This window comes from Helianthus annuus, chromosome 8 (assembly GCF_002127325.2).
Source record: "Helianthus annuus cultivar XRQ/B chromosome 8, HanXRQr2.0-SUNRISE, whole genome shotgun sequence".
NCBI lineage: Eukaryota > Viridiplantae > Streptophyta > Magnoliopsida > Asterales > Asteraceae > Helianthus > Helianthus annuus.
In genome coordinates this window covers 117,756,323-117,783,306 of record NC_035440.2, presented here as the reverse complement: position 1 = coordinate 117,783,306, position 26,984 = coordinate 117,756,323, and the positions used below count along the sequence as shown (strand labels likewise).

Sequence of the window (26,984 nt, the reverse complement as noted above, 5' to 3'; positions counted from 1 at the left end):
TTTTAATTATAAACACTTAACATCCAAGAATAAATTAACATTTTCTACTAGCATTGGGTTAAACACTTAAACAATTTAAAGTTAAACATAAAAATATATGGATTGTAACTTATCGGTTCGGTTCGGTTTTTTCCGGTTATTGAAAAAGTTTATCCGAAAACCGAACCGAAATTTTCGGTTATTAAAAATCCGAAAACCGAACCGTCGGTTTTTGTTTCGGTTCGGTTTTTTCGGTTCGGTTATTTCGGTTATTCGGTTACGGTTCGGTTATTTCGGTTTTCTTGCTCACCCCTAGCAAGGGATTTCTGGCCAACTTCTCCCAGCAAAGACGATATGTCAAAGATGCGACAGTCATTTTTCAAATAAACAACGTGACAATGAAAGTCTTCGCGAGTTTATTGAACGATACAAGAAGGAAGGTCTGACCTATGTTGGGGCAGATGAAAAAATGAGGGTAGCCGGTTTCATGAACGCTATCACTTCGAAATACCTCACAAGGGATTTCAACAAGTCCCTGCCCAAGACCTTGGAAGAAGCTCTCGAAAGGGCAGAAGCCCATATTCGGGGAGAGGAGGCGGTTGACAATAAAGAACAAAGGAAAAGAGGGTCTAGCTGGCGAAGTAATAGCCCAGTCAGAAAAAGAGGGAACTATAACTCCTATGATAGACGACCGAAGGGTTCAGACCATCGAAGGTCTGAAGGCCGGAACCCTCCAACCAGGGAGAAAGGCATGAGCTTCACACCCCTCACAAAGACTCCTCAAGAAATCCTTGCAACAGAAGAAGTCAAGCAGAACTTTAGGCCTCCTAGGACCCTCCCCAAAAGCAGGAAAAATGAGAACTCCACACAGTACTGTGAGTTCCATGAAGAAAAGGGTCACCATACCAACGATTGCTTCCAGCTCAAGAAAAGAATCGAAGAGGCTGTTAAGTCCGGGGAACTCGCTCATTTGGTAAAAGGGGTTCGGGACAAAATGGCTGAAGGAAAGGGAAAGGAAGTCAATATGGTGGACTCTGATGAAAGGATTCCTCATAAAAGACAGCGGTTGGAAGCTTGGGAGCTTCAGTGTGTTTACTTTCCCCTAACAGAAAAAGACCCTCTTTCAAGCCCTCTTGTTGTAGAAGCTACTGTGGGAACGTTGAAAACATATAGGGCCTACATAGACACTGGGGCGGCCACTGAAATCATGTTCGAGAAGTTTTTCAACCGCTTGAGTAACGAAGAACGTTCAAGGCTTCAACCTTCTGGAACCTCCATAAAAGGTATTGCTGATATTCCCCTCAAGCCTTTAGGGCAGCTGACACTAAATGTCCGTTTTAACGAAGGTCAGAAGGAAAGAATCCAGCCACTCACCTTTGTGGTTATCAACATACCGTCAAACTATGATGTGATCATAGGAAGACCAGGACAGTGTGCCTTTTACATGGCCGTGTCTGTTGGACATGGCACAGTAAAATTTCCGACTGAGAGAGGGATAGCAACCCTTCAACCTTCCCAAGAGGCCTACCTGGTTGAAGGTGAAAGTTCCAGAAGTGAAGAAGACAAGCAAAGGCTAATCATAAATCCTAAGTACCCTGAACAAAGAATAAGAGTCAATCCAGGCCTTTCACAAGAGACTCTCTCTTATCTGGAAAAGTTGTTGACACATTACAGCGATGTCTTCGCTTGGTGTCCCGAAGACATGACAGGAATCCCCCGAAACATTGCTAAGCATGAGTTAAAAATACCACCCGATGTCAAGCCCATGGTCCAAAAGAAAAGAAGCTTAGCACCCGAAAGAAGCCTTGCTGCTTTCCAGGAGGTTGAAAAGCTCGTATCAGCCGACATTCTCCGAGAAGTCAAGTACCAATCATGGGTTGCAAACCCAGTCTTGGTCAAGAAGCCGGACAACTCCTGGAGGATGTGCATAGACTTCAAGGATCTCAACAAGGCTTGTCCAAACGACTGTTATCCACTACCAGAAATCGATCTCAAGGTTGACTCGCTCACCGGTTGCCCTTTCAAATGCTTTCTTGATGCTTACAAAGGGTATCATCAAATTCTTATGAAAGAAGAAGACGAAGAGAAGACGGCGTTCCACACTGATAAGGGATCTTCTGCTACAAGAAGATGCCCTTTGGAATCAAGAACGCTGGAGCAACCTACCAACGTCTGGTAGACAAAGCTTTTGCAAGTCAAATTTGTAAAAACATGGAAGCTTACGTCGATGACTTGGTAATCAAAAGCAAGACGGAATATCAAATGCTTGACGACATCTAAGAAACTTTCAAAAATCTCAGAAAGCTTAACATGAAACTTAACCCTGAAAAATGCTCATTTGGATTCGAAGAAGGAAAATTCCTAGGGCCACATTGTCGGAAAACAAAGCATCAAGGCCAACCAAACAAAGTAAAAGCTGTCCTCGAAACCAAGCCACCAAAAACCAAGAAGGAGGTTGAAAGTTTAAACGGGAAGCTTGCTGCCTTGAAGCGTTTCACCTCCAAGCTGGTTGAAAGGTCCCTACCCTTCTACAAAACACTCAAAAATTTTTCTGATAAGAAAGATTTCAAGTGGACTAGTGAAGCTGAGGAAGCCTTCAACCAGATGAAACAACATCTTGCTTCCTTGCCAGACATTGCAGCTCCAGAGACGGGAGAGTTAATTTCAGTCTATCTATCGGTTGCTGAAGAGGCTATAAGTGCAGTCCTCACCATCGAACGAAACACGGCTCAGGTACCTGTTTACTTCTTCAGCAAAACTTTAAAATTGGCTGAAACCAAATATCCTCCCCTTGAAAAGCTTGCCCTAGCCCTAGTTCAAACAGCTAGAAGGCTTCGGAGGTATTTCCAAGCACATCCTATACAAGTGGTCACTGACAAACCTATTAAGAATGTGCTTGAAAAACCAGAGAACTCAGGAAGGTTGGCAAAATGGGCAGTGGAACTAGGTGAACACAACATCACCTACGTCCCACGAAAAGCTATCAAAGCCCAAGTCTTGACTGACTTCATTGTGGAAGTCCCGAACCAAATAATTAACGAAGTAAACACTACCACCGCTGAACCCTTCAACCCTGAAGCTTGGAAGCTCTTCACCGATGGAGCTTCAAGCGTTGAAGGGTCAGGGGCTGGGCTAGTTTTAATCAACCCCGAATGGTTGGAATTCACATATGCTCTTCGTTTTGATTTTCAGACCACCAATAACGAAGCTGAATACGAGGCACTGATCGCCGGATTAAGGCTGGCCAAAGAAATGAAAGTCCAAAAGCTTGAAGTGTTCACAGATTCATTACTAGTCTCGAACCAAGTCAACGATAGCTATGTTGCCAAAGAACCCAACATGAGAAGATATAAGGAAAATGATGTGCGTTAGGTGTAATATAATTTTGATATATATTTTAGCCCCTTTTTACACTTTTAGCCAAGTTTTAAATTTATAAAACACGATATTTACTAACACTAAACACACATATGGGCAAGTGCACCCATCGTGGACGTAGTATAGTGTTGGTAAGATACCGAGGTCGTCCAAGGACACAAGAGCTTTTAATACCGGTTTATCCTCAACGTCTAACCAAATCAAAAAGTGAGAAAGATGTTTTAAACTAAGAAAAATAAAAACTAACTAAATGCTGAAAAATAAAATAAAATAAAAAACAGATAGACAAGATGAATCACTTGGATCCGACACGTGTATTAGTATAACCTTTGATTATTTTCGCACTTTTGCACTTGTTTAAGAGATTATCTTAGTTATTGTAGTAGGCCCCTCTTTTGAAGGCGACGTTACCCTCAACCCAGTAGTTTGAGTCAGCAAGGATACAATCCTAAAGGGTCGGATTATTGAAAGATAATGAATTAAGTTATTAATGCAAATTGTGGTAGGCCCCGCTTTTGGCGGTGACGTTACCCTCGGCTAAGTAGTCTGAGTCAGCAGGGATACAGTCCTAAATAGCCGGGTTATAGTATTAATAGTAGTTAACTTATGAGGGGGTCAAAGAGTTTGGATCCCCGCCATCCAATACCTATGGGCATTGAAGGAGATCCTACTAAATTTGACCCAGGTCCCAAGCAGGACCTCTAAACGCTGAACAAGGGCAAGACCCTTACCAAACCGTTCCCTTAACCCCCGACCAGGTAGCCAACATACCTCCATATAGACCGTGGAGATATGAATGGTGAAAATCTTTTATTTTATATAGACAGTAAAATAATGCCAAGACACCACGGACAAACGATAAGGAAAGATCACCTTCAACATAAGTAACTAGTTATTAAAGTCATTAATACAAAACCAAATAAAAAGTGCAAAAGATTAAAAATAAAAAGTATTATACTATACACTTGTCTTCACCAAGTGATGTAAGAGACTTAGGCAAACATGGCCTTGATTGTCAAGAACTCTTACTATCAATCTTGGATCCCGAGACGACTCACACACTCTACGATGGACAATGGATGATGGTGGTGGATGATGGTGTTATGGTGGTGGTGGGTGGTGGATGAAGTGTGAGAGAGGTGGTGTGCCAAGGGATGAGAGAGAATGAAGCCAAGCTCCTCTATTTATAGGCTGAACAGAAGGCTGGACACGGCCCCGTGTCCGCTGGACACGGCCCCGTGCCCGTCTGACATTCTCTCTCTTCATTAATTGTAATTCACAATTACAATTAATGCGCCTGCTGTACTTTCACCACGCCCCCGTGCCCGCTGGACACGGCCCCGTGGTGGGCAATGGAAGCTTCTACTGGTTTGTCTTTTCTGCTGCTTCCTGGGCACGCCCCCGTGTTCGCTGGACACGGGGCGTGTTCAGACTCTGTTTTCTCTTCTTTGCCTTGGGAGGTGCCGTTGAGGGTCCGAGCAGCCTACTTTTGTTCCTTTTCTTGTATTTATGGTAGAATTAGTTGTCTTTTTGCTTCTTTTGTGATTTTGAGCTCATTTCATCCTGAAAATACAAAAGGAAGACAAAAACACTCTTTTTCCAACATTAGTACTTAAAAAGGGTTAGTTTTGTGCCTTAATTGATGTGATTTATATGTTGCATTTTACACACATCAAATACCCCCACACTTGAACTTTTGCTTGTCCTCAAGCAAAACTCTTTAAATGTGGCTTACACTCCCAAATGGAATAGGTAGAAGAGAAGTTTTTTAGCTTGTCCTAGAGTGTCGGGAATCCAAGGTCTTTATAAGTTTTATTTTTATTTATTTACAATCCTATTCGTTATGATTTATTTTGAACGTTTCATAAGATAAATTACTTATTTGGGCATAGCATGCCTTATTAAAATTCCATTTATATACAAGTTCACATACCTCACGGGGGATCACTCAACACTCGGCCGAAGGTGTATATTTTTAGTGAATCACTCGAGAGCGGCATGGAACTTACGCCTTCCATAGGCTTGCCAAGCAATCAATCCTCCTCCTTTTTAACTTTTTACCTTTGTAAATATCAAGAGGACTTTTTGGGGTAAAGGGTTAGGCTTGGGTTAAAGGTGGGTGGTTGGTTAGTGGTTAGTAAAAAGGGCGAAAATTGTAAAAGCATCGGTTTTCGTAAAATGCCTTGTCTTTAGCGACTTTTTAATTTTTTGAAGTATTTCTCCAAACAAGCTTTTATATAGCTTTTGTTTGTTTTTGACTTCATTCATATATATATATATATATATATATATATTCATCACATAAAAAGGCGAGTTTTACGAAAAACCGAGCTTGTTACTAAAATAAAGCGTGAAAAATAAGTCACATCAAGCTGAGATATTCTCCCAAAATGAGACTTGATAGTTTTCTCATTCTCAATCTTCAAATTTTCAAGAACAGATTTTTCATTCATCAAAACTTTTATTTGTTCCTGAAATTTTGATTCATTCGCTTTTAGGTTTTTGTTTTCCAATTTTATCCAGAAATCTTCATTTTCAGATGATTTCTGTTTGTTTTCAAAAACCTTTTCATTTTCTTTCAAACCTTTGTTCTCTAATGTCAAACTGTTCACACTATCCAACAGTTTAACATTTTCAGCTTTCAGCTTCTCACAAATACTCTGAACTATAAGAATCTGTTTTTCAGCAGTATGCTTCTCGTGTTTCAACTTTTTGACTTCAGATGTCAAACTTTCTGCATCCTTCACAAGTTTGTCATTGACTGTCTTGAAGTTATGACACTTTGAACATACTGAAGCAGACCTTGACGATTCATTCTTCCCAGATTCTTTGACTTTTACTGCTTTTTCTTTCTTTCTCTTATCTTTGATCTCCATCTGTTCTTCAATCTTACCAATGAGTTGACAAATTGTCAATTGAGAAAATTCTCCTGAATGTTTCAACTTCAACAAATAATCTTCCCATTCTTCTTGAGGTAAAGCTTTGGCAAATTTGTTGACCCATTCCTCTGATGCTTTGGTTAAACCAACTTCGGACATTGAATGAACAAGATGTATATATCTCTCTATTACACATCTTGTGCTTTCCCCTGGAAAACCTGAAAAAGAATCAAACTCTTTCGTTAGTACACTTCTTCTATCACATTCTTCTTGAGTCATGTTAAAGATATTGAACCCCATGATTTGATAACACGTTTTTCAAACACTGTGACGAATAAGCGAACCAGGTGTGACAGAAAAGCGAACTAATCAGCAATCTGACACAAAAGCGGATCAGATGGTCTAAAAGAGCGGACCAGAGAATACTGTGTCCAATAAGCGGTCCAGATAAGCTATCTGGATGACAAATAAGCGGTCCAAAAATTGTTCGAATAAGCGATCCAGAAATGATCCGACCGAATGAGCGATCCTCGATTGATCGAATACGCGATTCAGAAATGATCCGACCGAATGAGCGATCCTCGATTGATCGAATACGTGATTCAGAAATGATCCGACCGAATGAGCGGTTCCTGATCGTTCGGATAAGCGATTCCTGATCTTTCGAACTGATCTTTCGAATGAGCGATCCTCAATCCGTCCGGATGAGCGATTCCCACCTGTCCGAAAAAGCGGTCCAGAACTGTTCGGTCGAGCGGTTCAGACTATGTTCGAACGAGCGGTCCTCATTCAAATCCAATTTTTATCCACTTAGACTTTGAGTTTTGATTTGAAACTTTCCAGGGTTTGTCACGGTACTATTTTGCACAATCCCTGAGATTTTGAACGAATTTTGACCGTGAAATCTTCCCGAATCAGAAAAAGAAGATGTAGAAGTAAGAAAAAGTGACAAAAACCGGCTGATTTCTGCAGAGAACCTCCTCCTGAGCTCTGATACCAATTGTAGGATCGTGTGTTGACCCGAACGAGTCGTTCAGAGGCTTTCTCCTTGGTTTCAGGTGCGGAATAACAAGAAACTAAGGTAGAAACAGCAGGCAAATCACTTTTAACTACTTGTTTATTGATTTCACACGTTTACAGATCAAATCTCGCACCGGCAGAACCTCGGCACGATTTCTACACTCCGTTACCACCACTTTACCACCGCTTCAACTGGAATCGCCCTAAAGGTATTTATAAAGATCTGGATCCGCTTATTGGACAGGCCCAATAAGCGGTCCACTCATGATGTCACAAAAACGGTCCAACCATGTGTCATATTAGCGGCCCAGATTGAATGTCACATGAGCGGTCCAGCTTGTTTGTCGTTCGAGCGGACCAGCATGTCCGTTCGAGCGGCCCAAGCTCTAAATGACCTAAAAGGCGATCCAACAACCTAATTTGACTCTAAGAGCGATCCAACCATCTATCACCTATACAATCTCACTATTTCTCGTATTTCGAACCCAGATCTAACGTTCTAAGACAATGACTCGATACAAGACGTAATCAGCAGATGTAGTGCACCAACAATTTCGCTTATGTGTCAGGGTTAATTTCGCTCTTGTGACCATTCAAAATCCTGATTTCGCTCAAAGATACATCAGGTTTCGCTCCAATGTCACATCAAGCAGTAATTTCGCTCCAAGTGAATATAGGGATTTCGCTCTTGTGAACAATATAAGTGATTTCGCTTTTGTGATCACCTAATTTCGCTCATAAGGCAACCTTCAACATCTGATTTCGCTGATAAGGTCATCTGGGATTTCGCTCATTGTGCATACACACCTGATTTCGCTTATTTGTCACTAATTTTGAAAAACGTGCTAAGTCATCATGGATACCGATTTCTATAACGCGTTTGCAACACCGTCTGGTCCAGCTGCTATTGCTTAAGCTATGAGTTTAGAAAACGAGACGGGAACCACCCAAAAGCCCTTGAATTTGATGAGTATAGAAGAATATTATGGGTGGAAAGACAGATTTGAAAATTGGGTTCAGGCAAATCATCTCAGGTCATGGGAATGTATCTTGAAAAAATACGTGTTGCCTCGAACAGATTTACAGGTTTTAAAAAAGTTATCTGAGTTTACAGATCAAGAAAGGGTTATGTACAAAGCTGAGAAAATGATGATAAGTCTGCTTCAGCAAGCAATCAAAGAAGACATATTCATATTGCTTCAGCACGACAAAACTACAAAGTCAATCTGGGATGCACTTAAAGTCAAATTTGAAGGTAGCGAGGATATGATAAAGAGCAAGAAAGCGTTGCAAAAGAAAGAGTTTGATCTGTTCAGTAGCTTACTAGGAGAGGATACGAAGAAGCTAATCGAACGTTACTGCCACTTAGTGCGATCAATGTCGATGTTGAGTATTACTAATGATCGTGAGGAGTGGGTAGACAAATTGGCTGATGCGTTACCTCAGAAAGAGTGGGGAACATATTTGATGGTTCTGAAGAATACCGGTGTTTATGACGGGTTGACTATTTCTCAATTTATTGAAAAGATCGAGAGTCAGGATCTGGAACAACAGAAGATTGCTAGGATGAATAGTCCAAGTGGTCAACATGATGTAAAGATGTATTACAAAGGTAGTATTCCGGTTCCTGAAGCTGAGAGAAGTCCGAAAATCCAAACTGCATTCAGTGCTGGAGATTCTACAGAAAAAGCTGACCAGAGTTCTAACAAAAGCAGCAGCGGATTTTCATCATTCCCAAGTGTCTATCCTAAAGAGTCAAATACAAGCTTTCAGTCTCAAGGCACAAAGACAGGAAATGGTTACGTGATTCAATGCAACATCGCTCTAAATCTTCCAGAAGGTCAAAGTTTTTGTGAGGAAATTTGTAGGACCGATTTTTCGACCGTTCGATTGCGTAACGAACGTTTCACGTGCGGAATCCGTGAACGAACGTGACCGAACACACGTTAACGTACTACTAACGTGATTTCATTGATAGATTTGACGCTTCGGTACAAGAATTCACGTTTACACTACTTTCTCTCTCTACTTTCTCTCTCTAGAAAGTCTTCTTTCCAAGTCTTCTACTAAACTCTTCCAAAAGTCTAACTAAAATCATAACATAAGCTCCTATTTATATGGTCAAGGCACTTTAATGATAGTTATCATTAATTACAAGTTTGCCAACTTGCCATTTCTAACTAAATAAGACATTACGCGCTTGATTCCTTTCGACTTTTCACTACGACTCGGATTGACGAAGGCGATAGACATTACGTGCATCAACAATCTCCCCCTTGGATATTGTCGTAGTCAATCTCGTAGCGAAACTCATAGCGACTTGACTTTCTCTCTCTTTAAGACTCGAACGAAGATGTAGTCGACAGACAACTGCACTAACAAAATTGCAAAAGACCACATGGCTCTACTTGGTTTAGTGTTGCTCTCATATGAAGGTCTTGTGGCTGGTCGGATCGGAAATCCTATGCTCACCAAAGAGGATTACGATCAAATAGACGCCAAAGAGATGGAATTGATGGATATCAAATGGTGTCTTACTAGTGTTCTTAGACGTGCTGAAAAGTTCAAGACAATTACCGGGAGAAATGATTTTCTCGATGCTCATGTATCTACTTTAGGTTTTGATAAATCTAAAGTTACTTGTTTTCGATGCAGGGAGAAAGGACATTTCAAGCGAGAGTGCAAGAATAGGGAAGCTAGTGGTGCTTAGAATCCGTTCGGAAAAGACGATTACTACCGGAAAGCCACTTATCAGCAGGTTGGTCAATCACAAGATTCACAGACGGCTCATGGTAGAAAGATTGAGGATTCCAAGAGAGCGTGTTTGGTAGACTTCAACTGGAGCAACTACATATCTCCTAATAGCAAAGCATGTATAGTCGATCAAGATGATGAGAGACTTCCTGAAGGCTTCAGCTGGGATATGTTTGTTGATGAAAAAGGAGAGTACAAAGCTTTCATTGCTAAGATCATCAGAGAACCAGACATGTTTGCCACTTGGATGAAGTCGATTAATGAGACTGTGAAGAGTGTGGATGAAGAGTCTGTTGTGTCTGATGAAAGTTTTAAAAATGTTGATGAAAATTCACAGAGTTCAGATGAGAGTGTTCAAAATGATGCAAGCTCAGAAAAAGAAGTTGTATTTGATCAAACACCGTCTGATTCTGGTGTATCAGATGCTGATTCTGAAAAATCTGTACAGTTTGATCAGTCACCAGTTGATAGCAGTAGTGATGATGAGGAAGAGAAACATATCAATATTGCTAAATCTCATCTTTCTCCTGAAAGTTTTCATTTCTATTTTGCAGATCGCATGGAGAAACTAAAGGAGAAACGAGCTGCTAAAGAACGACAACAAATGAAAACTGAAGATGTTGTTCAGAATGAGAATGTTGAAAGTGTTACTGAGGAGATTGTTGAGAGTGAGCAAGTGAAAGAAGAAGAAAAGGTGATTGAGACAGAAAAGGTGGTTGAAGTTGTGAAAACAATCGAAGTTGAGAAGATTGTTGAAATTGTCAAGCCTTGTGAAAAGTGTCTTGAAGATTGCAAAGAATGTACAGCAAAGAATGAGATAATTGCTGAGTATGAGAAGAAGAAGGAGCAGTTGTTGTTCAACCTCAATTACGTGAAAGAATCTTACGATGTCCTGAACAAAACAATAACTGGTCTACAAAAGACAAATTCAGAAAGAGAACATGCACTGACAATGATGAATGTTGTAATGATGGCAAAGCAGAAAGCCATCAACTTTTACCTCGAAGAAAGTGCTAAATGGAAGCAAGAGTTGGAGACAGAGAAAATCGAAAATGAGAGAATTAGACGATTATTACAAAGTTATTCAAGTTCTGATTATCTCATTGATCGTATTTACCCAACTGTTGCAGGTATGGAAGCTTTTCAAGATGAGAAGCCGAAGAAGAAAGACTGTGGTAAGAAACCGACTGTTAGCTATAATAAGTGTCCGCCTCCGATTTGGGAAGGGTATTCTCCTAGAAAACCAAACGAGGAGCAGCTTTCAAAAGCAGTCAATATAAAGCTAAAAACCGACACAACTGATGAATTACCAGAAAACATTGATGTCACGTTCACCTCGTCTGACACTGATCATGAGTCTGAGTTAATCAAAAAGGTGGTCGATCAGGTGTTGGATACTGATGAGGATGAGTCAAAGTCTGAGTCTGAAGGGTCAAATTCGTCAGTCAACAGTCTAAAATCGTCGGTCAAACGGTCTTACAGTAAAGAATTTTTGTTATCGAAAGCAAATTTGGATGATGAAACATTTGAAGTAGCATACACTTTAAATGATTCGGACAAATTATATTATGACAAAGTGATGTGATGAAAATGGGTCAAATAAAACTAACTAAATTACCCTAATTCTAGACTCTCTAAGCTTTAAATTTATAAAACTAAGACTCAACCTAAACCCTAAACCACACAATCGGCAAGTGAACCGATCGATGTAGTAAAGCTAAAGTAAGTCCGAGTGTCGAACCCACGAGACTCTACTAATTACGCTACGACTCTATCTAGACTTAAACTAACACGACACACTAAATTGTTTATTGATTTGGGGGGGGGGTTTCTAAAAATCCTAAAATTATAATTAAAATTAAACTAAATTAACTAGACGAACGGACGGACACGGCACGAACTCACACGAAAGCCGAACTCAAAGATGATGAAGGAACTACCTAGACAGGAATCCTGATTGCTTTTAGTATTGATTATAAATGGAAGTTGTCTGCTATGGAACCGGGATCTTGGGATTCTCACCCCTCGGGAAATCTAAGGACCCCTAATCCTTCTCAAGAGCGCGCTAAGATCCCCTAAAGGCTGTTAATTTACCGGTTATTAGACTCATTTACAAGACATCTAAATGGGTTTATAAAAGTATCCTACAAGGCTCACTCCCTTACGAGACCTAAACCTAGGATAGGTTTGTTTTCTCAGCTAGACTTGCTAGACAGCAACCAAAAGGTTAACTTCCTAAGAAGGACCCACCTTGCGGTTTAATCACTTAGACCTAGCAATAATCTCGCACCTTACAGCTATTGATGATTAGTAGAACACTTGATTTTATATGATTACCAATTATTACTACTAAGGTTACTTACTAGATTTTCACCCTAAAAGATCTAAGGTTTATTATGTGATATAGACACTCACCAAAACCTGAGACCCTAGCCCGATTCTATTCCGTGATAAAGACCGTCACCAAGATTCGAACGAAGCAATAATCAGTATTCAAATAACATCAAGCACGCAAACACATCTAACTGATAGAACAAACCGTTTACAATTTATAAACAATCCATAGCTTCCATAAATCCGAAAATAATCAAAACTTAAACAATCGTTCAACCATGTCTAGGTAGTAACAGAAATTTAGCCAATAATCATGTCTAAAAACATAGTGTCAATCATGGTCAAAACAGAATTCATCATCAAATAACAAGACACAAACGAAAACGAGAGAAACAAGATTATAAAACCCGTGAACTCCAATCCCGTGTGCTCCTGTGCTTCAACAATGATTCCCAGCAGTCCCGAGCCTTCAAACGCCTGAGAACAGCCTCTATGATCGCCTAAAGTTCGTCCAAATTCGTAATTGGGATCATAATCACGGCTGTTGATGATGATCTCCTTTTATAACCCCCAAAAACCCTACAAACTGATGCTGTTTAAAGTCGGTTTACGTAAACAAACCCCTCATGGCCCGCTTCACATATGGTGGTAAGTTTACGCGGGCCGCGCGCCATTCAAACTCCAGAAATCCTTGTTTAGTTGATGCGGCCCGCTTGGGAATGTCTTGTAAGCTGAGGCGGCCCGCCTGGGCACTCCAGAACTGCTTTTTCTGACTTACTTTCGCTCACGAACTCCCGGTTCTTGACCCGACAATTTCTCTTGTCATATTTCACTCGTTTCTTTCACGTTTCAGCTCCAAGTACCTGAAGACACAAAACAATCAAAAGTATATACATTTTACCTAAAACCGATACTAAAAACGAATTACCAACAACTAAAACTAGACGCAAATACCGATGTATTTTCCAATACATCAAATATCCCCACACTTACTCTTTTTTCGTCCTCGAAAAAGAATTATGCATAACGGAATCATAGTCAAGGTAATCGTTCGGACCAAAAGCTTATGTTCATTTGTTAAAATCAAGACATGTGTTAGCTACGATTGCAAGTATTTCGATCCTCTTAAACCCAAACCCGGTTCCGAGCCCTTATCATGCAATTTAAGTCCGAATATGGGTCAATCTACCTAGGGTCTCACACTAGCAATCGCAAGCACATCTAATCCCACCTCAAACTTATAGGACAAAAAGAACGATCAAAGACCAATTCCCAACCGCTTTATATCAAAACCAATATAGTTTGCAATCAAACAATTTTTTCCTTTTTCTCTTTTTTTTTCATTTTTTTTCCTTTCATTCGTGAGTCTAGACGGTGCTTTCTTGCACGGTCGATTTCACACACCCTAGCGGTAATCCGATTGTAGAGTCGCTATCCCCAATCAAGACTACATAGAAGCGGCTACTTTCATTCAGTTTCTAGCTCACTTTTATTTTATTTATTTTTTTTTATTTTTTTTTTCACATGATCACAAACTCTAACGATTTTAACTTATAACGGTGCCCCTTATGTTATTTTTGGTGGTTTCAACTTCCCCACTTTTCCTAGATGAGAACCCACTAGTAGACCGACATTTAGGTATATTAAGATCAAAGGAACCCAGAACCGAACCGAGCCTACCCGCATATCCCAAACTAGACACAAGCTCAATTATTTAATCTCATATTATTATTATTTGAACCCGAACAAAAACTCGACTTTTCTATCATTTTCCGTTTTATAATGCAAACTTCTTATTTCAAAAGACATTTTCTAATTTTTCAATTTTTTTTTTTGGATTTTTCAATTTTTTAATTTTTTTGTATTTTTCGGTTTTTCATGACACTACTAACTAGACACACTAAATACTAGTTCCCATCCCCACACTTAAATATTGCATTGTCCCTAATGCAAGGATGGAAACATGACTCCTAAAACCTAAAAACAAAATAAATAAAAAAAAACAAGTGTACAAGTGGAAAGGACTTAGCTGGTGAATTATCGCCTTAACTCCAAAACTCTCGTCCAATCCAGCTCGATCGTATAGCATTTCGTTCGCGATCAGCTTTGACTCTGACTAACATGCTTGATAAATGCCCGAAATTTGAATAAACAGCTCCAAAATCACCCGAATGGAGATTGAGTACGGGTGGTACATATTCGAACCTGCATTAACAAAAACAAGCAAAATACCAAAGCAATACCGACTCGAAACACAAAACGACTCAAAACTACTAACTTAGACGCATGGTACAAAATAAAAGACTCAAAATTACACCACCGAATTTCCTCTTACCCCCTCCTTACACTTTGCTCGCCCTCGAACAACCCTGAACGTCGACCCGACCCGAACCGAATGGTGATGGCTAGGTGAGTAGATGGATGTTGGTGAATGTGGAAAATGGACAAATGGATAAACTGCTGACGGGCTGAGCAGCCCGTTTCACTTTCTGGTGGGCTCGCGGCCCGCATAAGTGTGCTATGCAAGTGGAGGCGGACCGCTTGAACTAAAATTTCCGTCAATGCTTTTTAAGCCCGCGCGGCCCGCATAAAATAGACAGGGAAGTCTACGCGGGTCGCTTGAACATCACAAATCAGCGCAGTAGTGTGCAGCAACAGCATATTATGCAGGATTCAATTCTTTTTATTCCCAAATTGCCCCCTGCATTTATTTCCTCGTTTTTACCATTAAACGCACCTGGAATGCTACTCGGTGGTCGACTTCGGACACGTATAGGCATGGTATACCTGCAAAATATTCAACAAAACACCAAAGACGCAAAAATACGAAACACGCAAAAGACACTAACAAACTAAACTAACGACACCATACGAACTAAGACTCAAAATACAAACTCTACAAGTAATCACAACTGTCCACAAAATTACGGGGGTTCAAATAAGCGGAGCTCACCTCCAAACCAACTCTTATGGGCCGTAGCACTACCATCTCTCATACCACCCGTATCTCTCCTAAATCTCTCACACTCCTTCAACTCGTCATCAAACGGTGTGAACCCAGCAATATCATCTCCATACCTATCCCCACACTAAGCCTTGCTTAGTTTCTCTAACTTAAATTCTAACCTACTCATTCTCTCTTCCAACTCTTCGACTCTCCTATCAGGTGGATCCCCACACTTGGGTTTTAACACCTTTTCTAGACTCGGCTCACTCACCACCTTATTCTCATCTCTCTCATTCTTCTCACTCTCCTCTACCGATGCTATCGCCTCAACTCTCTCACTCGACCCTCTCGCATTATTCACCTCAAAGACCACCGACTCCTCACCCGCTCTAAGTGTAATTGTGCCTAAGAAAACATCTATCAACGCTTTAGCCGTGTTCAAGAACGGGCGCCCTAAAATCAGCGGAACTCTTTCATCGGCCTCCATATCTAACACTACAAAATCAGCCGGAAAAACAAACCTATCAACTTTTACCAACAAATTCTCTACAACCCCCCTAGGATACTTAACCGACTTATCTGCTAACGAGAGGGTCATACGAGTCGATTGCAAATCACCAAGGCCTAGTTTTTCGTAGAATGAATAAGGCATCAAATTAATACTAGCACCAAGGTCCGCCAACGCGTGGTTTTTAACATCACCACCAAACAAACAAGGAATCGTGAAAATGCCTGGATCGGTAAGTTTCTCAGGAAGTTTATTTAGGATCACAGCAGACACCTCTCCACTCAACGGATTACTAGAACTCTCACCTACCTTATCCTTACGCTTGAGAAAATCCTTAAGGAACTTAGCGTACTTAGGCATGGATCTCAAAGCCTCTATGAACGGAAGGTTCACCTTCAGCTGGGTGAACATCTCAAGAAATTTCTCATACTCCCTAGAAAATAACTGCTGCCTAGCACGAGCGGGAAACGGGAGACGGGAAATATCAATCACTGGTGGTGGTCGAGCATTCTTCGACCACTTCTCCATTCTCTTCTCTACTGGCGACTCCTTGGCGTGTGCGGTACTTGCTGGGACTAGCCTATGTTGCACCTTGCCTGGAGCCTCCATCTCGATCTCCTCATCGACTTCCTCCTCTACTTCTTCACCCTCTCTTTCTCTCACAACCTCTCCCAAACTCTTCCCACTACGGGTCGTAATCGCTTTAACAGAATGATTCGCGGGATTCGGGAAAGTGTTTCCCGAAAACTGACCCGGTGGGTGCTCCTATAACTGCTTAGCAAGCCCGCCTACTGTCCTCTGAAGATCGAGGAGGGCGGCCTGCTGATTCTTAAACTGGAGCTCGTTATTTTTGTTAATTTGCTCCTGATTTTTCATGAACGCCTCGGTCCGTGTCATCATCTGGGCGAACATTCCCTCCAACCTGTTCGTACTAACCTCAGGAGCTTTTCCACTACCCTGACTCTCCTGAGTTGGTCCTCCACTTGAAAACTGACCACCCGAACCTGACCCACTAAACTGCCCTGAACCAGAATTCGTGTAAATACCGGGCCCTCTACTCTGATACTGACCAGATGGAAATCCAGGAGGCTTTCCGGATGAACAATAACCACTCGAATTACCACTACCGCGCCAGTTGGAATTAGAATTATTGAACGGATTCGTAGGACCTCTAGACTGACTGGCTAAGTACTCTACCTGCTCAAGAGTGATCGTAGGACAATCTATAGTATCATGCCCTCCTCGACAAACCTCACACCTATCGACTTTCTTTTTTAACTCACTCAACTCCTGCCTAAACTCCTGCCTCAAAGTATCAACTACAGCAGCTACCGATGGATCCAAGCTAACTTGGTTTACCCCTCGACCGGCCGAGGTGGTACGCACAGGAATGGAAGTCCTGCTGGTAGTACTGTAGTCCATATCGGAGTGGGCAAAACTCTCAAACAAATCATTGCACTCCGCCACTGTCTTCTTTCCCATAAGCTGACCTCCTGCTGAAGTATCGAAGTGAGCTCTAATCTCAGGAGTAAGTCCATTGTAGAACTTCTCTACTAACGCCCAGTCAGATAGACCATGCTGAGAACAACGGGTAATCAGGGTCTGAAAACGCTCCCAAGCTAAGTGATACGGCTCATCGGGCTCCATACGAAATGAGTGAATCTGGTCACGAAGGCGAGACGCCTTGGCTGGCGGAAAATACTTGGCTAAAAATGCATCGCGAAGGCCTGCCCAAGTAGTGAAAGTGCCAGCAGGCTGGGAATCGAACCAGACGGCTGCGCGTCCAGCAAGTGAGAACAGAAAAACCTGAAGATACCTAGCATCAAGATTGACACCCTCAATGGAGAAGGTGCTGCAGAGACGAGTGATGCGATTGATATGCGCGGGGGCATCCTCGTCGTCACGACCATGGAACTGGCAGGAATTGGTGATGGCGGTCATAATGTAGGATGGAATCTGCCAAGACCGATCGTTCGGGATCTCGGGAAGGGTGATGGGGGAATTACCACCGGCGAAGCCGGTGGTAGCCTGATCGTAAACTGTCCGACGGGCCATGTGAGCTACGGGTGGTGGACTAGGTGGGCAGGTGGGTGGTGGGGAATTGTGGGGTGAAGACTATGGTGTAAAATCGAACGCGGGGGTGGAATGTGAAAACGAAGTAGAGCTAGAAGCACGTAGCTCGGACGTAGAAGACGAGAAGGAAGACTTGAGTGCAAACGGAAGCGGCGGCGGTCCCTGCGAGCGCGTATGGGGCATCCACTACAAAAACCGAGAACAAACAAGTAAGAAGACTCTACTAAACGACTCAACTAACTATAAAAGACACTAAACTACTTAGACACCTACGACTCAAACAAATAAACAAATAGCACGTAATATGTCAAGTAAGTCCAAACAAAGTAATCAACGCAATCGCCAAGAGTCCCCGGCAACGGCGCCAAAAACTTGATGTGATGAAAATGGGTCAAATAAAACTAACTAAATTACCCTAATTCTAGACTCTCTAAGCTTTAAATTTATAAAACTAAGACTCAACCTAAACCCTAAACCACACAATCGGCAAGTGAACCGATCGATGTAGTAAAGCTAAAGTAAGTCCGAGTGTCGAACCCACGAGACTCTACTAATTACGCTACGACTCTATCTAGACTTAAACTAACACGACACACTAAATTGTTTATTGATTTGGGGGGGGGGTTTCTAAAAATCCTAAAATTATAATTAAAATTAAACTAAATTAACTAGACGAACGGATGGACACGGCACGAACTCACACGAAAGCCGAACTCAAAGATGATGAAGGAACTAGCTAGACAGGAATCCTGATTGCTTTTAGTATTGATTATAAATGGAAGTTGTCTGCTATGCAACCGGGATCTTGGGATTCTCACCCCTCGGGAAATCTAAGGACCCCTAATCCTTCTCAAGAGCGCGCTAAGATCCCCTAAAGGCTGTTAATTTACCGGTTATTAGACTCATTTACGAGAGAAACAAGATTATAAAAGCCGTGAACTCCAATCCCGTGTGCTCCTGTGCTTCGACAATGATTCCCAGCAGTCCCGAGCCTTCAAACGCCTGAGAACAGCCTCTATGATTGCCTAAAGTTCGTCCAAATTCGTAATTGGGATCATAATCACGGCTGTTGATGATGATCTCCTTTTATAATCCCCAAAAACCCTACAAACTGATGCTGTTTAAAGTCGGTTTACGTAAACAAACCCCTCACGACCCGCTTCACATATGGTGGTAAGTTTACGCGGGCCGCGCGCCATTTAAACTCCAGAAATCCTTGTTTAGTTGATGCGGCCCGCTTGGGAATGTCTTGTAAGCTGAGGCGGCCCGCCTGGGCACTCCAGAACTGCTTTTTCTGACTTACTTTCGCTCACGAACTCCCGGTTCTTGACCCGACAATTTCTCTTGTCATATTTCACTCGTTTCTTTCACGTTTCAGCTCCAAGTACCTAAAGACACAAAACAATCAAAAGTATATACATTCTACCTAAAACCGATACTAAAAACGAATAACCAACAACTAAAACTAGACGCAAATACCGATGTATTTTCCAATACATCACAAAGAATTTCCAATAAGAAGTGTTCGTTTTAACATGATCAAAAAGGTTTTCAAAATGACAGAAATTAATATTTCTGAAATAAAAGATTTAAATCTTACTGGAAAACCTAAAAAGTACACTTCAAGAGTTCAACAACGTCTAAACAAGAAAAAGGGTTACAATTCTGGTTCGGGTTTTCAAAAGAAACCAAACCAAAATCGTAGCTACAAAAAGAAAGGTCTTGGTTTTATTCCACCAGAAAATCATAAAAATATGAAAAATTCTAAAACAAAAACAGAATTTGTGTCAGGTGGAAGTTCAGAAGACGAACAGAAGAAATCTTTCTGGAGACAGTCAAATCAAGAGTTTCTTACTGAAAAGAAGAAGAATGGAACTGAAGTGTCATATCCAAGAGAAACTCGTACATGTTGCAGATGCAATGAAGTTGTTCACATTGCATGGAACTGTCAGAAAAACGTCAAAACAAAACAGCGAGTTTCTCAGAAATTGAAAGAAAAGATTGTTGATGTTGAACCACCAACTGAAAAACTTAAAATTTTTGAAAATTCAACTTATGAGGTTGGTGAGTGTTCTAAAAAGAATTTTTATGAAAAGAAAGAGAATGACAACCAAGTGTGGGTTGCTAAGAAGGTTGATGTGAAAGTCGGCAATGAATCTGATTCCACAAAGCCAGAGGAGCCACAAGGTGAGATGAAAATTTCAGTGAATGATGATGAATTTTCGTCACTGAAATTTGAAGAGATTAAGCAGAAAGTTGGTAAAGTTGATATCTCGAGTCAATTTTACAGTGAGAAAACAAAGTTTGATGTCGAGAAAACATTTAATGGAAATATAAAGAAAATATTTGGGAAAATGTTGAATGGGAAGGCAAAGGGGGTTAAAGATTTCTATGCAACTAAGAAGGCAACTTATAACCCTACTATGCAAGAATTGAAAGCCATCAAGTCTGAGAAGACTTGGATGGAAGTTTGTTTCCCATGAAGTCTAAGGACTATGCCGGAGATCCCAAGTTTATAACGTGGATCAGGAATCGGCATCATTCTAGTGTTTGAATAGATTGTTTGAAGGATTTTAAATGAGAGTTTAAAATTTTACAGGTGAAAGGACTACGCCGGAGCTTCCAGGTTGGTAAGTGCGAAGCAGGAATCGGCATCCTTTTGGTAAATGTAGACGTAACATTCCCACAGTGGGTAATTGTTCAGATATACCTACAAGTGATATTGTTTGTGATCCTACATGTGGTTATTCTTTACAAGTGGTACAGAGGTTGCTTGAATGCAAAACGGTAAATCAGCGACATTAAGTTGTACTTGATTTACTAACATGATAATAACTGACAAAATGATGAACCATATCCCTGATTTTAACAAGTGGTAAACCTACAAGTGGTAAACACATACTTATTTTCCGGAAAAATCATTTTGATTAAAACAAACTTAAGTGTTTTTGAAATCTAAATGAGAAAATGGTTTGTGAAAGGGGGAGTTCTGATTGTTTAAGCCTAGTGAATGGCGAATTGATGCAATTCGATGTCAGTTGTCAAGTTTCTGTATAGTTTTATGTTTCAAGTGGGTCAAGAGTCTTAGTTGTTTTCAAATTTCTCTTTAATGTGTTTGCATTTTAGGGGGAGTAGAAAATTTTCAGAAAATCCAAAAACATTAGAAAATTTGAAAAAGCCAAAAACATGATAAAATCAAAAAACGAGTTTTGTTGTGAAAAGAGGAAATGATAGTACATCAGTGGGCCGTCACAACATGCTAAAGAATTGTAATGAAAAATGTGATAAACAATCTCACTGAGGATGTGCCAGTAGATTTTTATACATTTAGTAAATTGTGACGAGATATAAACATAAAATTTTAAACTTGCTTGTTCTGTGGGTTAACAACTTCTTGGATATATAGGTAATCCCTGAAATCTTGTTTGAAAGGTCCCTTATAATGAGATACTAGGTCTTTATGCTCAGTGATATCTGAGGTATTATCCCGGGACTTCTGCTGTATGGAAGTACTGACCTAGTCCCCGGATAATACTTTCCGCAAAAGCTTGAAACATAGCTTCACCCTCAGCAAGCTGATGAAACAATAAAATTGATAGCCGCTGCTGTTGTAATCAAAAGATCCTCTAAAGGGGACACACTGTAAAGTCGAAGCCGTCATCTCTTTGCGTATACGGAAATATCGACCTGAGCTCTCACGGCCCTCGCATTTAACCCCTGAACAGATATCATCTATGGTATATTCACCTGTAAGACTGAATATTGGGATCTAGATACGGGAGTATATTCAAGCAGTAGGACACACGGATAAGTTCAAGTAATTAAAACATTAACACCGTATCTCAGATCAATTGAAATTTGTGTGAAAATTTAAGTGGACAAATATACTGGCAATCTAGGTGAATTGTTTAGAACTTATAATGTAATGCAGCTTAACGGTGTTAGTGACATGTCTCAAAAACTGATATGATCCTCTTACACGATCTCACAAAAATATTGTTTGTAAATATTTCATTTCTGTATCTTGTTGTTTCTACAATTGATGTCAGTCTTTGTATTTACATGTGGTGTCATTTACTTTCTTTCAGAAAATCCAAAAATATTTTGTGTGTGTTTTAGCATAAACTTTTGAAAAAGTCAAAAAGATTTTCGACAACTGATGTTGGAAAGCTGATTTTCAAAATTCCGAATGCTAAACATGATGACATTGTTGTGAGGGGGAGTGTGTCTTAACTGTCAAAATATGTTTTAAAATCAACAAGTGGTTCATCATGTGTTTATGATCTGAGGAAGAGTGATTGTTGGTGTATGTTTTGAGAGGGAGTCGTCTGATTATTTCAGAGAGTTGGTGCATTTGTTTATACTTAAACTGTTAAAATCTTACTTCTGGGTTAAGATGGTGCAGGAATAGTCAAGTTTCGATCCTGAAAATTAAAGACTCTGCAGATAGAGTTTGAGCTAGGTTTCGATCTTGGAACATGAAGAGCCAGACAATGATCCTGAAGCTGATATTGCTGAAGAACAAAGAAATGCCAGCAAATTGAGATGGGGAGTCTAAATATATTCAAGCAGATATGGTTAAAAAGGAGTGTCTGTTGACGAAGAAAGAAAGAGATAAAAGCCCAGAGACTGATCAAGACTGAAGATGTGAAGACACAGCATTGTCGTGACTCGATAGTCGACTCGTCAACATCTGAGGGGGAGTCTGTTGGTGCACTACATCTATCGACTTCGTCTTGTATCGAGTCTTACATTGCATTGTATAGATTAGGGCACGTTTTACGAGAAAACAGGAGAGTGTATGTTGTTAGTGAGCTGGTTTCGCTCATAGGGAAATAGACTGAAGGTTTCGCTTACTTGAACAGGGTGATTTCGCTCATATGTGAATGTGGTCCTTGGAGCGAAACCTCAACCCAATATATAGGGTCCCATGAGCGAAACCACATAAAGATTGCCTTGTATTCCATACCGAAGTGTTGCCGGTGTGAAGATCGAGCTATAAACGTTGTCAAATTAATACAAACAGTTGATTAAGTGAAGAACCAGCTATTTCTACCTCCGTTTCTTGTTATTCCGCACCTGAAATGAAGTTGAACACCTCTGAACGACTCGTTCGGGTCAGAACACGATCCTACATGTGCAAAGCACATGACCAAATTTAACTGAAAAAACTAACTGAGTTAGGCCTAAAGGACAAAACGTGTATGATATGGAAACATAAAGGACAAAACTCGTCAATTTTGAACATCAAGGACAACGCCTGAAAATGGGTATAAAGATAAAGGACAATTCTTGAAATTCACTCTTTTGTAAACAATCAATGTTATAATATATCATCAATGGGTCGTCCTATTTTAATTTGTGATGCAATTACTGTGTTTAACATTATTTAACACCTCCACCCCAACGCGGGGGGCTCCATTCTAGTTTAGTTATAAAAATGATTATGATTAGAATATGTAAGTATAAAGGGAAAGTAGCACCGGCAGGATGGTAATTGGAATGATTTGGTATCGATTGTACCAATGCTGCAAACAAAGTGGCATGAGACTTTTGTTCAAAAGTTTTGTTCATGAATCCTAATTTCATACGGAACAAAGAACCGTTGGGGAATGTAAACTAGAACTCACCCAATGTAGCTGACTGTTTTTAGCATGCATAGCACTTTATGTAAAAACATTTAATAATTTCATCAAATTACATTTTAACATCATCAATGCCCTCGCCATCCTCATTTACCTTTACATGACTTTATTACATACCTATTTGTTAAGTCCATGACACATGGCTTTTTTTAAGAAAAAAAATGAATTGGGGAGGTACATGACCATTGAACATAAAAAAAAAAAGAAAGGCTAAATTGTACTTTATTTCATTTATGTTTAAATGTTCTTTTAGGCGGTGTCCTTTAAGTTAACACATATCATAAGGTGGTGTCCTTACCTCCTAACCTAGTTGGATTTTCTAGTTAAATTCCCTCACGTACAAATGACGTGAGGGTATTATTGTCAATTTGTATATAACTTAAAGAATAAATTTCACTTTACGTCCTTTATATTTGAACGTTCTTTTAAGGGGTGTCCTTTAACAACTAATATTACATTGGTTATCCTTTAAGTTACACATCTCATTAGGCATTATCCTTTAACTACCAAAATTTCACATTTCCGTTAAAATTTATTAAAAAATTTGGAACACAAAACCCACAACTAGGGATGGCAATGGGGCGGGTTTGGGAACGGTTTGAGGTGTGACAACCCGAACTTTCGAGGAAGGTTAGTGACGTGTAATCTTGTGATCGTAAACTCATTAAACTTAAATGTTTGATGACCCGATTAGATAATTTATTTGAAACGGTTGGGTCGCGTACATGTTGGGCCTGATAACTATACTATGCAAATAACTCACCCTATCGGCCCAAATGGAACTCCGGAGCCCAACCCGAAGTAAACTGGTGATCGGCCCATTTGATTTAATTATGACTGCCCTAAACTTGTGTCACATATATGAAAATGGCTAGTGTTTAATTGCCCGAAACTTGTGTCACATATATGACTGCCCGAAACTTGTGTCACATATATGAAAATAAGGTATTAGGGGGATCTTCGGCCCAAGCTTAGAGACTCAGGCCCATTCCGGTCTTATGGTAACCGACCCACTTAGGTTTAGTTGGTATATTACTAGGATGCTACGTAAATTTAATTATATCTCCCACACATATCATCATACACCTCATAATAATACATTACAACAAACCCTACCCCCCCCCCCCTCTCTTCCCTGATTTGCGGTGCACGGCAACAGTTGAACGCCCCCATCGTGATCATCATCATCATTATATTTTCAGCATCCTATAATTCGGTTAGTATGATTAATTATTCTGGTAATACGTTTGTTGTTGTTGTTGTGAACATGAATCGTTATTTATGTTTCTTGAGATTGATGCTGCGTTGCATGAATAATGGATATCACTAAACTGTTTAGTGTGACGTACTGGTCGAATCGTGTATGATAGTTAAGATACTTATGTTAGAGAATTTGTTAGGATGATGATCTTGCTCCACACACATAATATGTTCGACAACCTTTGCATGACTAGATTGTTTGATGATATTTGATGAATATGTGTGACCTGTTAGATGAATGCATCATGTGGATAAACTTGCAGCCCACTACATAAAGTGGTCCAATAATAACTTGAATGCATTAATAAGTTGTCGGCCATTGTTATTGGTTTGATAATAGTAATGATGTTGTGAACTATTGGATAATGAGTTGGGTCCATGAGAAGTTTTCAGTGATAATTTATCCAAACGTTACTTGATAATGGTGGTATAACATGAATCGATGAATGTTACTGCATGTTGTAATGATTTTTATTCGGTTTATGGGGACTGCGATTATTAGGGTTATTAAACTTGGTTATACATTGTTAATTGATTTGGTTGGAAACTGTTGACCACATGAACTCGATGAAACAATGGCAAAGTTTCGTCATGCACAACCCTCGACGAAAGGTCAGAGATGCGACGAAAGGTGCCCGACGAAAGAAGGACTTTCGTCGACTGGATCTCATGACGAAGCTTGGTGTTTCGTCAGCCGGGCTGTTATTGGGCCTGGACTGAACTTCTTGACTGGGCTCCTCACACTATTGTTTGCATAATCGTTTGGGGCCCTTAGCTTATGTGAACTTGTACTAGTAGGAGTAATGTTGTAACTGTCAACCCATGTTTGGTATTGGCCAGTAAACGAATAATATGATGTGTGTTAATTATTGTATTGCATGAACGAATGATTAGACGTGCATGTTATTATGTGGTGGTACTTGTGTAATATAAATAGAGGATATATGGTTTATGGATTACTAAACTAATCGATACCGGTAACCAGTGTTGGAAGCATGATTTGCTTATGATGAACAACTCATTTAACTGTCAAAGTGTTATTACGAAACGTGCATATGAATAGTGAACTTATCTGTTACGTGTATCTATGTGATGACCTTTACTACGAATACACACTATGAACATACGTAAACAAAGTGAACGTAAACTGATTTCGTGTACATGAACATCATAGGCTGTGACTGTTTAAGTGTGATCAAGTAATAAATCAAACCGAGCAAACCAAGGTGAGTTCACTGCTCTTTTTCCAAGCATGCATCCCGGGGAGGGAAATCGGGTAACGTTCCGGGGAGGAACATCAGGTTTTTGTGATGTTTGTTATTATTCTCAGTTTCTATCGCATAAGACCCCTTACATCTACCGACAGTTGCCGGGGAGGCAACGAGGTTATTAGTTGATAGCGCTATTAGGTTTGGCACCCTCACACTGTACCGGGGAGGACGGACGTGAACTAATTTCCTTAAAGCATGAGCAATGTGTTGATAGAGACATTGGGGTTGGGCAAACACATCCTGTAGCCATTTCGGTGATTGAGTTAATGACAACATCAAATCAAATCAAATTGTTAAACTGTTTTACACATGTATCTGGTCACTAAACTCGGTAACAAAACCTTGAACTCACCAGCGTTGTCTGACACACTTGTTTGCATGCTTGTAGGTCGTTAGCTGGTTGCATTGGAACTTGCTGTCTGGAGTAGCTTGAGAGGTCATGGGCCGACTGCGGGAATTAATGCTATTGATTTCTTGATACTATTGGTTTTTAAACTATTTAACTTCGTTTGATTTTGCTTCCGCCGAATACTCTGGTTTTCTTTTGAACTTGGATGGTGTTTTATTACTAATCAAGAACTTTATTTTAGAAACATGTATGGGTTCTATGTAATTAGTGGCTCATTGCTGGTACGTCACACGCCTAACAGGGACATTCCCTAAGTGGTATTTTGGGGGTGTGATAGTTTGGTATCAGAGCCACTGGTTATAATGAACTTGATTTTAAAATGTTTTTATAAAACCAGACAATAACCGAACAACTTCGAAAATCGACCATGACACTCAGCTCCAGATTGCAAGGTTCGTCTCCTGTTACTTTATAAATTACTTGTTTAATAGTCACACACTTACAACTTACACAAAAACGACATACTAGATGTTATTGTGACTTGATAGTGTAACACTACTCTTCGGCTTTTGTGAATCATAATCATG

At 40.2% G+C, this 26,984-nt stretch overlaps 2 protein-coding genes across 2 annotated transcripts; both read right to left on the bottom strand.

Annotated features, from left to right (window-relative positions):
* Positions 1-15,433: 15,433 nt before the first annotated feature.
* LOC110870653 lies at positions 15,434-16,408 on the bottom strand. The gene has a single exon (XM_022119833.1). It carries the CDS (start codon positions 16,406-16,408, stop codon positions 15,434-15,436), a length of 975 nt encoding a protein of 324 aa, XP_021975525.1.
* Positions 16,409-16,564: 156 nt separating this feature from the next.
* LOC110870652 lies at positions 16,565-17,854 on the bottom strand. The gene has a single exon (XM_022119831.1). The coding sequence runs from the start codon at positions 17,852-17,854 to the stop codon at positions 16,565-16,567; it is 1,290 nt and encodes a 429-aa protein (XP_021975523.1).
* Positions 17,855-26,984: the final 9,130 nt, after the last annotated feature.

Coding starts and splice junctions, on each gene's coding strand:
- LOC110870653 (XM_022119833.1), bottom strand. CDS start 16,408: ATGGAGGCTCCAGGCAAGGTGCAACATAGGCTAGTCCCAGCAAGTACC.
- LOC110870652 (XM_022119831.1), bottom strand. CDS start 17,854: ATGGCCCGTCGGACAGTTTACGATCAGGCTACCACCGGCTTCGCCGGT.